General features: G+C 39.7%; 1 protein-coding gene and 1 pseudogene across 1 annotated transcript; one reads left to right on the forward strand and one right to left on the reverse strand.

Moving 5' to 3' along the window:
* Window positions 1-524: 524 nt before the first annotated feature.
* On the reverse strand, window positions 525-3,315 carry LOC139464333 (uncharacterized; annotated as a pseudogene).
* Window positions 3,316-5,764: 2,449 nt separating this feature from the next.
* Window positions 5,765-14,622, forward strand: LOC139464334 (acidic mammalian chitinase-like). The gene is made up of 7 exons (XM_071245857.1): window positions 5,765-6,046; window positions 7,307-7,433; window positions 8,440-8,564; window positions 9,478-9,613; window positions 10,988-11,155; window positions 13,610-13,732; window positions 14,385-14,622. Exons 1-7 carry the CDS (start codon window positions 5,844-5,846, stop codon window positions 14,535-14,537), a joined length of 1,035 nt encoding a protein of 344 aa, XP_071101958.1. The 5' UTR covers window positions 5,765-5,843; the 3' UTR covers window positions 14,538-14,622.
* Window positions 14,623-16,013: the final 1,391 nt, after the last annotated feature.

Below are 16,013 nucleotides of genomic sequence, written 5' to 3' on the forward strand. Positions count from 1 at the left end.
AGTGTCAGAAGTGTGTAAGTGAAAAAATACATGTGACAGAAAATGATCTTTTTTATAGTCATTTCTCAGGAGAAGACCTTTGACAAAGTAGACAGAGGTTTATGGATAACAACCTTAGAATACTGTAATGATCTGTAATAGCGACGTTTCGGTATAGATCATTATACCTTGTAAAGCAAGTCATATTTTGTCAATGCATAAGACGTTCTTTTTATGTCATAACATTTATTTTGAAATGTAAAAAGATAAAAAGTCACAAATATCCAACTTCTATGCAATTATGATGCAGGAAGTTATTCTCCAAGCTCATCGTGACGGCGGGCGGTTAAAAACAATGTAAATCCGTACTCACTCACTCACTCACTCATCGCGACAGAGGCACAAACATTCAGAAGTCCGAGACACACAACTAGAACTGGGGTGCAGAACATAGATGTATCCAGACTAAGTGGTGACATTGTGCCCAGATTATCTTTCACGATACACCGGCTCGGGCTTCAACAGGTACACAAACTGTTTACATTTCAACAAAGTTCGTCACCATTAGTCCCATCACTATTGAAGTGATGATTACTTCACCATCCAAAATGACAAGACAAATTAAATTTTACACCTTTAATGAACCCGCAAGTATATACAAATTTATCTACAAACGTCTCCCAAACAGTGGAGACATGTTTTTAGGCTTTGCTAACAGTTGGTTCTGTTAAATATAAAGTTCAATGTCCCTTACTGGGACTAGTTTCCCCTGTTGCCCATTTGACAACAGTCTGACCTACTCAAGATCAGCTTTGAGCCGAGCCCAACAACATCCCTTACCGGGAATAATGTACATGTTGTCCCTTTGACAACCCAGGCTCGACTGTTTGTAGTGCATGGATTTGGAAGCCCCAGCAGGCTTTGGTATTACGGATTTCACGTGCGTTTTTCCACGAAGCACTTTACGTTTTGGAGTCTTGTTTCTACTTCAGAAACGGGTGTTCTCCAACCCAACTCTCGTACGAATCAAAACTATCATCCTGTTGCGCGTTGAGTCGTAACATTCCAGAAGTCTCGCATTCGTCTCAGTGACAGTAGGCTCTGATGCAGATTTACATGGCTTAGGGGCTTGTTTTCTTTTTTTAGTGCCGATGTGTCCGTCTGATTGGGAAATAATGTTATTCAGAATATTTTCGGTGATAGCCTTGTCCCAAGTCTGTCCTACAGACACTGATACAAATATATCAAATACAGCCCATACAAGTCTATAATGTTTGGAAAGTCTCGTCTCTGGGCTCCGTTGTATTAATTCTTTTTTAAGATCATTTAACAACTTTTTTTCTGTACAATATGTTCATTTCAGAGACTAGATGTTAGTCTACCTTGTCCCCGACAACAGCGCCAGGAACTTTCCTTTTCTTACTTGGGACAGGATGCTCGTGCAGTACAGTCGCCTTGTCTTTAACGTGGCCTGCTTCATCACCGACATCGTCGGCTTCAGTAGGTGAAGTGACATCCTTGTCTACAACTGTCACGCTTGAATCAGTTTCCTCAGTATCAGGATGCAGCGAACGTTCATTCGACTCTAAAACTGTAGATGGTGCAAGGTTCTTATTCGCGTTGGTAGATTTGTCAAATGGGTAGACTCCACATTTTCTGAAACAGGACTGCAAATTTGTTGGTGTCAGCGACAGGTTGTAAGCTTCACAGCCTAGTCTACAAACCGAATATGTATCAACCAAACTTTGGGCATTTCCCTGCATATACTCGTCACGGAGTTTGTTGTATATTTTCGCAAAAGGTCCAAAGCAACCAACATCCACTCCCTGTAAAGCATGAGACGCACGTGCAGGTAGTACAAACAAAATAATGTGATGCTGACGTGCCCATTCGATCAGTGGGATAGATACGTGGGATCTATGACCATCGTACAGGACAAGAAGAGGACTATCGGCAGACGCGGCGACAGCATGCTTCAGGAAATGCTCTGTCAGATAGTGTTGAAAAGTCTCGGTGTTTGACCAGCCAGAGTCGCTTACAGTGCCTGCCGCTCCTGGGGTACTTCCTGTAAGGAGTTTATCGCTCATACTTTTACCTTGAAATACGAAAAATGGTGGTATACAACAACCAGTTGCACTGCCGCAGGCTATTACAGTTGTTGTGCTACATCTGGACGTGGTCACTGCAGCGGGAGTACTCTCACTCGATGTGACTACTGATGGTGGGGTATGATTCTCCACGAGTCCCTTTTCATCAACATTATATATACGATGAGGGCATGTCCTCAGGTTGAACTTGTCCATGATGTGGCCAAGCTCATTAAAATAATGAGTGACGGTTTCCTCCGAGGTTGCGTTAGCTCTCTGTATCTCTAGAGATCGTGGCTTTTTCACTGACAGATCAGGCCATCGTTTCAAAAATCCGTAAAACCACTGTAGTGATAGGGGCTTTTCATCCCTTGATTTCTTTCCAAGATGAACTGCTAGATCTGTGGCTGTAGCGGTTACGTCAGCCCTCGTATAGGCGTATCCAAACTTTGCCATGGCGTCAATATGTGATACCAGTTCCTGCTCTTCTTCTCTGGATAACAGCGTTTCTCTACCCGTGGTAACACATTCAGTTGAGATTTTCCCACTAATTCTATCGTGAAGCGTAGCAAACGGAACAGCAAAGGTGGTGGCAGCCTTCCTAATTGACATCCCCTCCAAAACAGCAGTATATGCCTTGTCTAGGGCTGCGGTCAAGTATTGCCTATATTGGCCTCTTCTAGGTGGTTCACCATTGGTCAGAACCTGTACAAATAAATTCATCTTTCATAACAACGATAGATACAAATTTCTTAACATGCATTGAGTTAGTGTGTGTGTATGTGTGTGTGTGTGTGTGTGGGGGGGGGGGGGGGGGGGGGGGGGGGGTTTAAATATAATAAATAAAATGGCCCTTTCTGCTTTCCATAGTCTAAAGTCTAACTTTTGACGAGGACATCAAGTACCAAGCTCCACACAGCGATAGCCCGTCTCTCCCATCGCAGAGAGTAAAACAAAGGTGTCTCGCGCTGGGAAGGAGCTTGATCACGTACCTGTCAGGCCACGTGCGACACTCGGATTTGTAAACAGACGACACCTCAGCTGCTCAGTCCCAGTTACAAGTTACAACGTATGATTTTATTACCATTTATATTGCATTTGAGCTGATACGTTGTATTTAGTGTTCTATGGTTTGTATACGGCTCCGTTGTTTCAGGGCCTATCCTGCTTCAGGGGCTTGAGGGTTAAAACGAGCTTTTGCTGAAAGAGCTGCAGCCTTACTTACGTTTGGTACCTTGTCACGAGGCATTTTTCTGTCCGGGAACAAAAGCAGTGTCGGCAAAAGATCAAATCTGCAGTTATCGTAATTTCTCGTTAGAAATGTCAGTCAAAATGGCCGATCGAAGTTACATGTCGATCGAAGTTGTGTGATACGACGTCTGGGCACACGCCTCACAGCTCCGTCCTCATCACGAACTTATATTCGTGATCTTGTGAAACAAGGGACAAACTTTGCACAACTGTCAGGTAAGCCTTCATGTAGGTTACGGAAATTAAGATGCGAGCGTTAACGAGACGAGTGTGACCAACATATTCAAGCTCCTCACAGCGATAGAGGGAAAGACGGTGTCACGCGGCGTACGAGCTTGTAACAGATATAAAAACAAACAAACAGGACAGTCCGTTTACAGTGTGTTTGGGTGCACTATCTTATGATGTAAAGACAAAAAGAAAATATTTTTTCCAAAGTTTTGAAAGTATTTTCATAAGATCATTGGCGGATCGAAGGGGGCCTAGGGGGTCAGCCCCCTTTTTTTTCATAAAAACAAATGTAGTATTTTGAAGGCTGTAAAATTATCTGAGAGAGCATATTGATATTTTGGATCCTTCCCTTTTACAAATGCTGGATCCGCCCTTGAAGATCATTATTTACAATGAAGGTTTTGATTATGAATTTTTTTTTTTTTTTTGATTTTAAAAAAATAATTTTCATTGCACTTGGAATATAGAGTAATCAGTTAAATAATGTTATCCATGCAAAACCCAATTTGATGAACTTTGAGGTCACGATCCAATAAATTTTTCATAAGAGGCCACAGGTCTAGGGAGACTTCTTTTATGCTCCATACATCCAATCAATGTCTGCTTGCCCTATAAAGAATTCTCTTATGTTCCCAATAAGTTTAAATGGAGGTTTTCTCATGTGTGGGTGATTCTGTAGATAAATTCAAAAATCATTTGGCACTATAAGGGTAACGCCATTTTTCAGGGCATTATTATTTGCAGGAACCCGAGGTCTTCCATTAACTGCCCGACGAAGGAGGGTTGGCTTCAAAAGTTACTTCCCTGAGTGATGTTACATAGAATATTTTAAGAATGACATACATGCAACGGTGGAAACTAACATTTTTAGTCCACTACTCCTTATAATGTAACACATAGCAAAACCTTAAAAAATGGCAAATTTCGAATAGTCCGTGCGATACCTAAACTAGTGGGCAGTTTGGCAAGGACCAAAGACCAATTTCTAATGCTAATATAATCAAGTGATTATTACCATCGTGTGTTTCAGTGTGATAAATATCATGTATAAGGAATAAAACATGTATTGTGCTCACCATTGGGTCACTTTATACAATTCTTGTTCCTAATACATGATATAGTTTATATTGAATCTCTCAGCGAATAAACTCTTTAACTATATGTCAACTATCATTGTCAAAATGTTTATGCTCGAAGCAACCCAATATATTGTAAGGTGTCATTCTAGCATTTAATTGGTTGACTTTGAAGGTCAAGGTTGCTACTTACAACCACAATAACTTAACATGTTATGGTATGATATTCACCTAACTAGGCACCGCTGACCACCCTGACAAGGTCAACAGTTGCATATGACAGAAAGAACAATCATCATAGAAATAAAACTCATTTTTTGAACATGAGGGTAAAACAATGATTTATAACTTGGGTCAAATGTTATAAAGAAAGGCATTCTTTTTTTCTTTTTAGAAATCTCAGATATTTGAAGCAAAATTCAGTGAGCATCCACAAGATGAAGACCAGCAGTTTGTGCACCTGGACCGTCTTGCTGATCTTCCTGGGTCTTCTGGAAGGTAAATGTCATTGCAGCATGCAGCAAACAACAGATTTATGTATTGTAAGAAGTGAAACATTGGATTGTAGTCTGAAGTGACGAGTTTAGAATCACCAGTGCTGGATGTGGCGGGGCTAGGGAGTCAGGTGTCCTGATGAAATGTTTGTGATGATGGCTCGGGATTCGTCATGTTCTATTTCACTTTTATTGCAACATCAGTCCTTATGATATCCTTTATTCATACCCAACATGTAAAACCAAATTTTAGTTATTTTTTTGTATGCTTTTTTTTTATCCAACATGTAAAACCAAATTTTAGTTAATTTTTTGTATGCTTTTTAAAATTAAATATTACCCCTAAATACTGAATATTAATCCCAATATTGATATGCAATAGTGTTAAAGGGGGACTCGGCTTGAGCAAATTGGCAATGCTAGCAAGTTTGTTTCAAGTTTTAAACACCACTTCGGTTTATATCTACTAACTCAAAATGATGTATAATATCTGTACTGAACTGGATTCCAGACCGTAGAAAGTCAAAGTCCTTATTTAATATTATATCTTTATTTCATTTACAGGTGCTGTCACCATGCTAAGCATTTCTCGGCAATATGTACTTGAAAGACCTCAGGAAGAGGGGGATAACTCTAATCACCAAGAAAGGACAGATAACTCTACTTTCAAACTTGTCTGCTATTATTCTATTGGTCAATCCTATGTAGGGCTTCTCCCTCCTAATATGAATGTTTCATTCTGTTCACATGTAATATTTCTCGGAACAATTATCCAAAACTCTCAGGTGACAGCGGCGAATGAGATAGACGTTGAACTGTACTTTAAGAAAGTTGTGGTTTTGAAGAAACTGAAACCATCATTGAAGGTCCTGCTGTCCAATGGAGGAAACTTTTCCCAGGTTTTAAATACACAAGAAAACAGAACCAGGTAGGCAAGTTACCTTATTTTGTGAAAAGTCTTTCATTCTTCTAAATGCTATCTATTTCTTTCATTATTTTTCAACTTGATTGGTTTTTTTTTATATTATATATTGACATAGAGATGTAAGTCGTTATTTATATATATTAATATTAACATAGAGATGAAAGTCATTTTTATATATGTTACTATTAATATATATATATATATATATATATATATATATATATATATATATATATATATATATATATTAATAGTAACATAGAGATGTAAGTGGTTATTTATGTGCATTAATATTAACATAGAGATGTGAGTTGTTGTTTTATTTATTAATATCAACTAGTTTTTTATATATTTTTTATATATTGATATAAACATGGAGATGTAAGTCGTTACCGGGGTATTTTTATATGTTAATATTAACAGAGAGATGTAAGTTGTTTTTTTTACCCCAAGTCGCTGGTTGTTTTGTAAGTGTTGTCTCCAGAGCTCCAGTTGAGAGCCTAACCCCAGACTCAGACCATCTTGTCATAGCAATACCACAGTTCTTTCCGTGCTGCATTGAGGACTTTCTAATTTCATGGGTTCATGGAAAGTTTATTCAGTTTGCGGCTCTATAACTATAAGCCATTCACCTACCTCACATTATTTATTTTTTCTACATTTGCCAGTCACACCAAAGGCCTGAGTTCGATTCCCCAATCAGTACAATGTATGAAGCCTGTTTCTCGTGTCCCCTGCAGTGATTTTGCTAGAATATGGTCATACGTGGTGTAAAACCCAACTCACTCAGTTGGTTGCCTGTTCAAGGAGGATGGAGAAACCTGTTTGATACAACGATAGAAACTAACAGTTTTAGTCCACTAGTCCCTCGAATGATAACATATAGCAAAACCCTTAAAAATGGCATATTTCTACTAGTCCTTATGATACCTTAACTATTTTGCAGTTTGGCAAGGACTATAGGACTAGTGCCAATTTCTAACGCTGTTGATGGCTGGCCTCATCTCCACAACATGGTATTACATGGTATTTTAGGGTTAGAAATACACTCTAAAGATAACATGCCCTTGTAATGTTAAAACAATAGGGAAATTTGGAAATTTGTACGAGCCCGCTGGCATTTGTTTTGGCCCCGGACATTTGTTTTGGCCCCCGGCTAGCAGGCTAGTGTTGAGGGGCAACCCTGCCTTTGATTTTAGACTTTTGGATTAGCTTGCATGGAATGGGATTTCATGTCAAGGTATCACATATAATTTGATGCAGATTTGCTGAAACTGCAGTGCCATTGTTGAGGAAATATGGTTTTGATGGCCTTGACCTTGACTGGGAGTTTCCGGCATGGAACGGTCTTCCGGCGGAACAGAAACACAACTTGACCTTGGTTTCACAGGTATGTGTGTTACACAAAGATTTTGTTTCTGAGAACTCGCTCAACCAATGTAAGACATTGACCTAGTACCCATCCTTGATAATCCAGGATATTATTTCTTCATTCTATTAATATTATGATAAATACCCTGGATCAATTTGTCACCATAGTTTCCTTGGATACGTAACCATCTGTCTTATCAGAAACTTCCTGCATATTTCTATCGCTCTTGAAAGGAATTTGATTTGATTGCTAATTTTAGTGTCACATCGGACTCAAAATGAAGCTGTGTTAGCGATTGGGTCCGGGGTATTTATCCTAGCTAAATGGAGATACAGTACACTGGATTGATTGTTGAGGACATACTTATACATGTAACAAGAGAAACATAACAAGCCCTTTGGTTTGGACTAACCACAACAAACTGAACTTATTTTTGTCCCCTATATTTGAGCTGAAGCATTCACAGTTGACATGTTTTGTTTGTTTGTTGTTTAACGATGCACTCAGCAATATTCTAGCTGTATTATGGCGGTCTATAAATAATTAAGTCTGGACCAGACAATCCAATGATTGACATCATGAGCATCGATTCATGCAATTGGGATACAATGACATGCATCAACTAAGTCAGCAAGCCTGACCATCCGTTCCCGTTAGTGTCGTCTTACGACAAGCATAGTTGCCTTTTACGGCATGTATGGGTTGCTGAAGACTATTCTACCCCGGAATCTTCATGGGTAGATGATTAGTGATATTAATCACTGGATTGTCTGGTCCAGACTCGATTATTTACAGACTGCCGTCATATAGCTGGAATGTTTCTGAGTGCGGCGTTAAACAACAAACCAACCAACCAACACTAATCATCTGGCAATATCCAACATGGCTCATTTCAGAGTTATCTGTTCATTTCATTAGATTCTGGTACAAAACAAGAAATCCTTCCAGATGTCACAAGTCTTTGACTAGCGGAGTGGAAGCAGTGTGTTATCAAATATCAATGCATTGTTTAATTTGCTTACAGACGATCAGAGCAACCTTTGAAGCTGACGCTAGACAACATGGTGGAGACCGCCTCCTGCTGACAATGGCTGTCAGTGCAGCCTATAACATGCTGGCGCCAATCTATGAGATAGCAGAGTTGGCCAAGTAGGTGGTATTATGTTTGCATTACAAGAATCAGGCCTTACAGGTGTCCAAGTCATCTGAGGCACCACAATTGGTGGTGCAGGGTTATGTCAAATAGGTGTGCCAGAAACCTATGATCTTGGAATCAAACCTTCGATTCTTTATGGTTTGTCAACACGGGTTTGACCTGTATTTGATTTAACATGCTTAATAAGAGTCTCAGGTGCTTGGAAAATTTAAAGTGGGAGGGGGGGGGGGGGCGGCAGGAGGGGGGGGCACTAAGCCGTTAACAAGAAATAATGTTTATTGTACTAGCTAGCAGCCTGTCGTGTTTCACAACAAATCAAAATCGGTTACAGGGAACAGCACAGGATACAGCTACCACAGCAAACAGTGGGGATATGTATCGGAGTAAAAGATCTGGTTTTAATGAGATTGATAATGACTTTAATGAGATACTCACATAAGTGAGTGAGTGAGTTGGGTTTCCAGTCAGTATTCTAGTTATATCGCGGCGTGTCAGCTTAATGTGGGAGGAAAGACCGAAGTGATGCAGGTCTCTACCACCTCGGTGAAACCCACGAGCACGGGTATGGTGCTGACAAACCTAGAAACATAATCGGAGCGAACCGGGATTCGAAACCCACAATCATAGGTTTCTGGTGTGCCCAAGAGATGCAACTCTGCACAGCGAATCGCGGCGCCTTAGACGACTGGGCCACCCGTGCCCCCCTCACATAAGTCAATTTTAGCATGTGAAAAGAGCTAGATTGGACATGATAATGCTATGGTTAATGACTGACCATTTCAGAATTAAATGGGATTTTCCATGTTTTGATTTAAATGATAACTTTTTATTTCCGAAAATCGTGATAGGTGTCTTCTGCAAAAGCAAAGACTTTGCTAGTCCATCATTATCACAAGTCTTTTGCAGGTGTTTGGACTTTGTAAACGTGATGACCTATGACCTTCACAGCTACAACAAACTCATCCCCCTCACAGGCCACAACAGCCCACTGTTCCACGGGGATGAAATCTTGGATGAAACCGTGTTCAAAGATAAGACCTTTGTAAGTGATAGGCCAGTCAATGTACAGATTGTTGAACCAGGTCAGGATTGTTCTTCATCAGCCCGTGCATGTCGTAAGAGGTGACAACCAGGATCAGATGGTCAGACTAACTGACTTGTACAATGCAAGTCATTGTATACAAATTTCATGGATCGATGCTTATAATGTCATGAATCATGAATCTAATTTTATTTGGACCATAGATATGATATGTATGCCATCATCATGATAGTGACAGTGTTCATGATATAGACCTGGACCCACTTGCACAAAGCTATCTTAGCGCTAAGACTATCGTAAGCTTATGTTAAAGAATGGGAGTTACGATCATCTTAGCGCTAAGATCGCTTTGTGCAAGTGAATCCAGGTGCACAATACCATATTCAACGTAATAAGCGCCCCGCTCAAATAAGCACCCACCGCGATATTTGCTAATATGTTTGCAAGTGAACAATCCCAATTATCACCCCTTGTGATTGATCATTGTACACAAGACTTATTTATTTGTGTATGATACGCTCTTGTGTGTTATATATGGACCCTTAATTATGGGCAATTAAATTCTGGAAAATATATCTGTCGTGTATAATATGCACCGACTTTTCTTTTGTATCATTTCAGGTTGTCAGCATAAACCACGAAATTTACAATCTTTCAACTCTGTTTTTTCTCTCACCAAAATTATATTCTAATAAGAGCCTCCTATTTCTAATTTTAAGAGTGCCCTGGGTGCTTATTATGTTTAATATGGTATACATGATTCATAGACCAGATGTAGATATACATGATATTGACCATATACATGATGTTGACCATATACATGATGTTGACCAGAAACACAAAATAGATAATATACACAACATATTTCTACTAGTCCTTATGATACCTTAACTATTGGGCAGTTTGGTAATGACTACAGGATTAGTGCCAATTTCTAGCACTGCCAGATAAACATGATATTGGCAGTAGTCATTATATAAATGAGAAAAGGATATAATCGATATACATGATATACTATATCAATAGTAGAATCTTTTACTATAAAGCCACTAAATAATTAACTGGTCAGGTAACCAGACCAACCTATTGCTTCACTTGCGACCCAAATTTTTATTTTACAGCCGTCAATAAGATCAAGAAATCCATATTTATCATTTTGAAAAAATTGGATGTTTCCAAATATTATCTTTTCCTTGTTGAATATGACTATTTTGACCTACAAATATGAGAAACACTGCGTCTAACAGTTGTAACAAGCCGTATATAAAGTAACAAAACAACCCTACCTGAAACACATGTTTTTTGGTTTGGTCTGAACACAATATAACTACAAAGTAAGTGATGTAAACAGCAGAGTTGTTGTGTGTGTTTCAGTCCTGGGCGGCCTCGGCGTGGGTGAGCGGGGGGATGAGGAAGGACCAAGTGATGACCGGCATCCCAACATATGCTCATACATTTAACCTCCTGTTTGAAGAGTGGCACGGTGTTTATGCACTTGCCACAGGAATCGGAACGATTGGTGATTTCCTGAATTATCCTGATGTAAGTTTTTTTTTGTACAGAGTAGGGTGGGCCTTGGAAATAAGCTTACATAGCTGAAGGAGCCAGCACTCCAAGTGACTGTTGGTGCTTGTAGGTGGCTGGGGACCAATCTAATCCGGAATCCCCACAGGCCTGTCATCTCAGGACTCAGGACTCTCTGTGTAGACCTGCATCCTTCAGACAGGGACCCGTGAAGATTCCGGGGTAGAATAGGTCTTCAGCAACCCATGCTTGCCATAAAAGGTGACTATGCTTGTCGTAAAAGGCGACTAACGGGATCGGGTGGTCAGGCTCGCTGACTTGGTTGATGCATGTCATTGATCCCAATTGCTTTGATTGATTCTCATGATGTCAATCACTGGATTGTCTGGTCCAGACTCGATTATTTACAGACCGCCGTCATATAGCTTGAATATTGCTGAGTGCGGCGTTAAACAACAAACCAACAACAACCTTCAGGCAGGCTTGTGAACCCTGTGTCAGTCATTTTGGGTTTCTCCAGTGCCATATCAAATTGCTTATTCTGACATGGTTATTGGTACCTTGTAAGATGAGATGGTGGCTGTTGACCTTCTAACGTCTCATAGGCAACTTGGGTTGTATACTCCCCAGGGAGCTGAGAATGAAACTTGCGTGCACCCTGGCCTTTTGACCGGGTCAGAATTAAGGCTTTGCAATATATGTTGTTGTTTGTTGTTGTTGGCATTTCCAGAGGGGATGCTGATTGGATACAATCAAGAGATTGATCCTTTTCACCATCAAAGCATTTGGGTACTCATCATCAAGTGCTCATATCACTTGGTGGCACTTGCTTTTTACCATTTCATCACCGTGTAAATAAATTATGTCAGAAAATGCTGGATAACGTTGCCGTTAAAATCAGTTTTTATTTTCTATCGCACTAACCTGTGTCAAGACCTGTCTTGGCTTCGAAGCCGTATCCCTTTGTGTTGAGCCTACGTACCTCTCTTTACTGAATATGGCTTTATGCTAAAATACCAGACCTGTCAACCCCTCATCATGACAAGGTGGGAGATTTGACTTCAAAATGGGAAGATTTGACTTCCGTAGGGTAGTTAAGGGGAGGTTTTAAAAAAAGTGAAGGTAAGATATAATTTCCAACTTTAATCTTTATTAATGTTATAGTGAAAACCAAATATTTTAAGACAATAAATAATTAATAAGTTTCTTATATGAACAGCTTGCTCAATTTCTGTTTGCATTTTCCTCCTCCAAGAATAAACCTAGCACAATCTACCTATTTCACTTTCATTCAAAGATAATCTCAGATAAACGCAAACAGTTGTCAGGCTTAGTTATGATGCAGGTTTTCTGAGTATTTGGCACGATTTTGGTTACAAAATACACCAAAGAAATATCAAGTGCATTTATCCTGACGCAACATGATCGCCCCTAATTTCAATAAGATATATTGGGGGTTTTTTTGGCCTGCGTAGCCTGTTGATAGTCCCATTACTTCGCTTGTTAAATTTCGAAGAAATGTTCACGTTATTCATATGCCATAAATGTATGCCATATTTGGAAGTACTATTACGTTTTACTTCAATTTATGAATGAAATGAGTCTCATTGTTGACATTTCTGACCTTGTGATGTATTAATCTCATTGGTTGACTAGTACTTTTGTATGCAAATTAGATTGCTGATCTGGGACGCTAGCAAACTATAAATAATCACAGGATACATTCTCGCGAAATTTGATACAGTTCTGTGTTGATATTTCTGTGCACACAAGTCACGATGACTTCAAATTTCAAAAGGAAATTTATAAGTTTCACTTCAGACTTTGACTTTGAAACCCTAGCTATGAGGAAGCCTGATCGTGTAACTCATTGTTATTTCGACTACCGAATCAACCAATCACGCATAGTGTTGTTTCTGAAGATGGCTCTTGCAGGACATATTTTGTTTTCATTTTCGAGAGTTTAATGACGTGACTTTGAGGTATGTTGGTGTTTTAACAAAGTTTCTGACCAATCTGATAACCAATAAAGTCATGTATAACTGGGCCGGCCATATGTATCTACATTCTTATATTATGGAGGAATAAACACGCTAAGAACATGAAGACTACAGTTCATTTCAGGAAGTGATGAATACTCGGCTTCAGTTTTCCTTACAGTTTACATTGTTAAATCATTCACCTTTAATATGGATTTAATTACCCGTTGATTAGTAGACAAAGGCCCATCTGGGTCCCTGTGATAAGGGTCATTAATCCGTGAGCCTACCGGACAGATCGGGACGTAAACTTCCTGTTCTTTGTTTTTACTCACGGGACAATGGAGGCAAATTTTTGAAATAATTCTGTTTTGCAGGAGAAATGGTCCATCATGCGGGAGACTGGGAGATTTCATCAAAATGCAGGAGACTTGACAGGTCTGAAATACATGTACTTTGTCTGTCCTTAACCTGGAAATGTTTGAATTTTCAGGTTTGTCAACTCATAAAGAACAACAGCACAACGGTAGTGTGGGATGACAAGAGTAAGGTCCCCTACCTGTACCAGGGGCCGCTGTGGGTTTCTTATGACAATGTTCGCAGCGTCACACTCAAGGTAGGCAATGTGCTAGTTCAGTGTTGTGTGGGACAAAATGGGAGGGCCAGTCCCCAGAGACACAGGAATTTGTTGTAAAAAGTTGTCTCCCTCAGCAAGCCTCGGAATTTTCCACTTTTATGAACTCTTGTTGATATATTTGATATCAAAAGACACTCTGGTGAGATTCTCTATATATTGACCCTATACTCACTGTGGGTTATACTATCATATATATGTGTTACCCATGAAGATCTGGTTTACAATAGGTCTTTAGCAACCCGTGCTTGTCGACAGAGGCGACTAACGAAATCAGGTGGTTCAGCTCGCTGACTTGGGTGATGTATGTCATTGTATCCCAAATGCGTGGATTGAGGTTCATGATATCACTGGATTGTCTGGACCAAACTTGATTATTTACAGGCCACCGTCATATAGCTGGTATATTGTTGATTGTGGCATTAAACAACGAAAACACTATATATATATATATATATATGTATATATATATATTCACTTCAATGGTTACACTGATTGTCAGGATACATTTGTGGGTATATTCTCTATACCGTTTATCCCAACCATAAAGCTATACGTGTGTGTGTGGGTGTGTGTGTTGGGGGTATTATCAGTACATGTATGTGGGATCCTACAGTCCCCGACTCTATTCCAGACACAGTACCTTCTCCAGCAGGGCTTCGGAGGGGCCATGGTCTACTCACTCAACTGTGATGATTACAAAGGAACGTGTGATGGGAAAACAAAATGGCCGCTGTTCGAAGCTATCACTGCTGCTGTGAAAGACCACCAGACTATCAGGAAATGAAGATGAAAATAAGAACACTGTAATGATTCTATGTGTGTCATAATTAACTATGGGCAGTATATATGAGGCAATCCATGCACAGACATCTGGAGACAATGTGCAGGTTAGCTGAAGATGCTGGTAAAAGTGGTGCTGTATCCTTACAGTGATAGTTCTATAATTAGGGGTTGTGATGTGGCTCACAATATAGTCCATATGTTACATCCTCCTTGTTTTGTGACAAAGTAGATGGCATAGGCAATAAACAAGCTTTTGATTATGGGTGGACATAGTGATTAATAATGAAAATTAATATATGAGAAAGTTCCTGTGTTTAATTATGGACATCTGGATATGTATAGGAACGGAGTCCATTCCCTATCTACTGACCAGCCTACTTTTGGCACACACATTATACTGCATTCACCTGTACAGTCACACCTACAGTCACTCTTTGAAATATCTGGTCGTTGAATCTATCCACTGGATTTGGTCCTGTAGGTTGTCGAATCATATCCCTTGTCACTTGTTGTAAAGTTTGGGACTTCTGTGACCTGTCTACTTGATGAAATAAAAAAGTGAAAAGACTAATAATCAATAAGATGAATATGAAAATGCGTCTTTGTTCAGTGTTGGTAGTCTCTTCAACGCTATTTCTTCCATCCTTTTACTGGCCTGTTTTGCAACCTGAAAGCGTTTATGGTCATTGATCCACACCTTTTCTTATGTTTATGCAATCTGATTGTCAATGACAAGATCCATGGGTAGCTTTAGTATGGCGACAGAGTTCATGGACAGTCTTGCTTTCGAAATATTTGCCTTGGTCACTGTGCAGATGGTCAATGACCCTGAATTTGATAAACCATTCTTTCACCAGTATCTTGGCTATGGACTTGGCAGATTGATCTCTGGTTGGAAAAGCTAGGGTGAAGTTGGTGAAGTCAGAACAAGTACATCTTCCTATACGTTTGACCCCTTTCCAATGCTGTGAAATCCATAGTAAGTACCTCCAATTGTCGCTTTGCAATTACTGGGCCAAAAGTTGGTGTGACATTGGTTCTATGCTTTCCTACTATGCATCGTTCACATTTCTGGCAGTAGCTTTCGACTTACTGGCCATATAAGGCCCATAGCATCTGGTTCAAAGGATAGAAAATGTTGCTTCTGGGCTCTGGTGTCCATTTTCATCATGACTTGATCTCAGTACTCTAGTCAGCAGCTTCTTTGGAACAGTGACTCGATTGATGGTCCTGATATTCTGAAAGGATTGTTATACAGCACTCTATTCTGCATAATCATGTGCTTCCAACATATCAAGAGTTTCCTTTCTGGATCTTGTTTTCTCATCATTCACAAAGTTGACGATGTACTTTGATCTCAGTAGTGAAGGAAATTGGCAATGACAGGATGTTCTTGCTGCAATTTCTTCATCAAGACTCTGATGGTATGTGGATGCTTGGAAGTGGTTCATCCGGTGCTTGAATGGCTTCTACATGT

This window comes from Haliotis cracherodii, unplaced genomic scaffold, assembly GCF_022045235.1.
Source record: "Haliotis cracherodii isolate W230 unplaced genomic scaffold, xgHalCrac1.p SCAF_17, whole genome shotgun sequence".
In the NCBI taxonomy this organism is placed as follows: Eukaryota; Metazoa; Mollusca; class Gastropoda; order Lepetellida; family Haliotidae; genus Haliotis; species Haliotis cracherodii.

Bases quoted from the DNA above. Each gene is read 5' to 3' on its own strand.
- LOC139464334 (XM_071245857.1), top strand. From the start codon at position 5,844: ATGAATGTTTCATTCTGTTCACATGTAATATTTCTCGGAACAATTATC. The intron at 6,047-7,306 runs GTAGGCAAGTTA...AATTTGATGCAG, and splicing joins ACACAAGAAAACAGAACCAG to ATTTGCTGAAACTGCAGTGC. The intron at 8,565-9,477 runs GTAGGTGGTATT...AGTCTTTTGCAG, and splicing joins GAGATAGCAGAGTTGGCCAA to GTGTTTGGACTTTGTAAACG.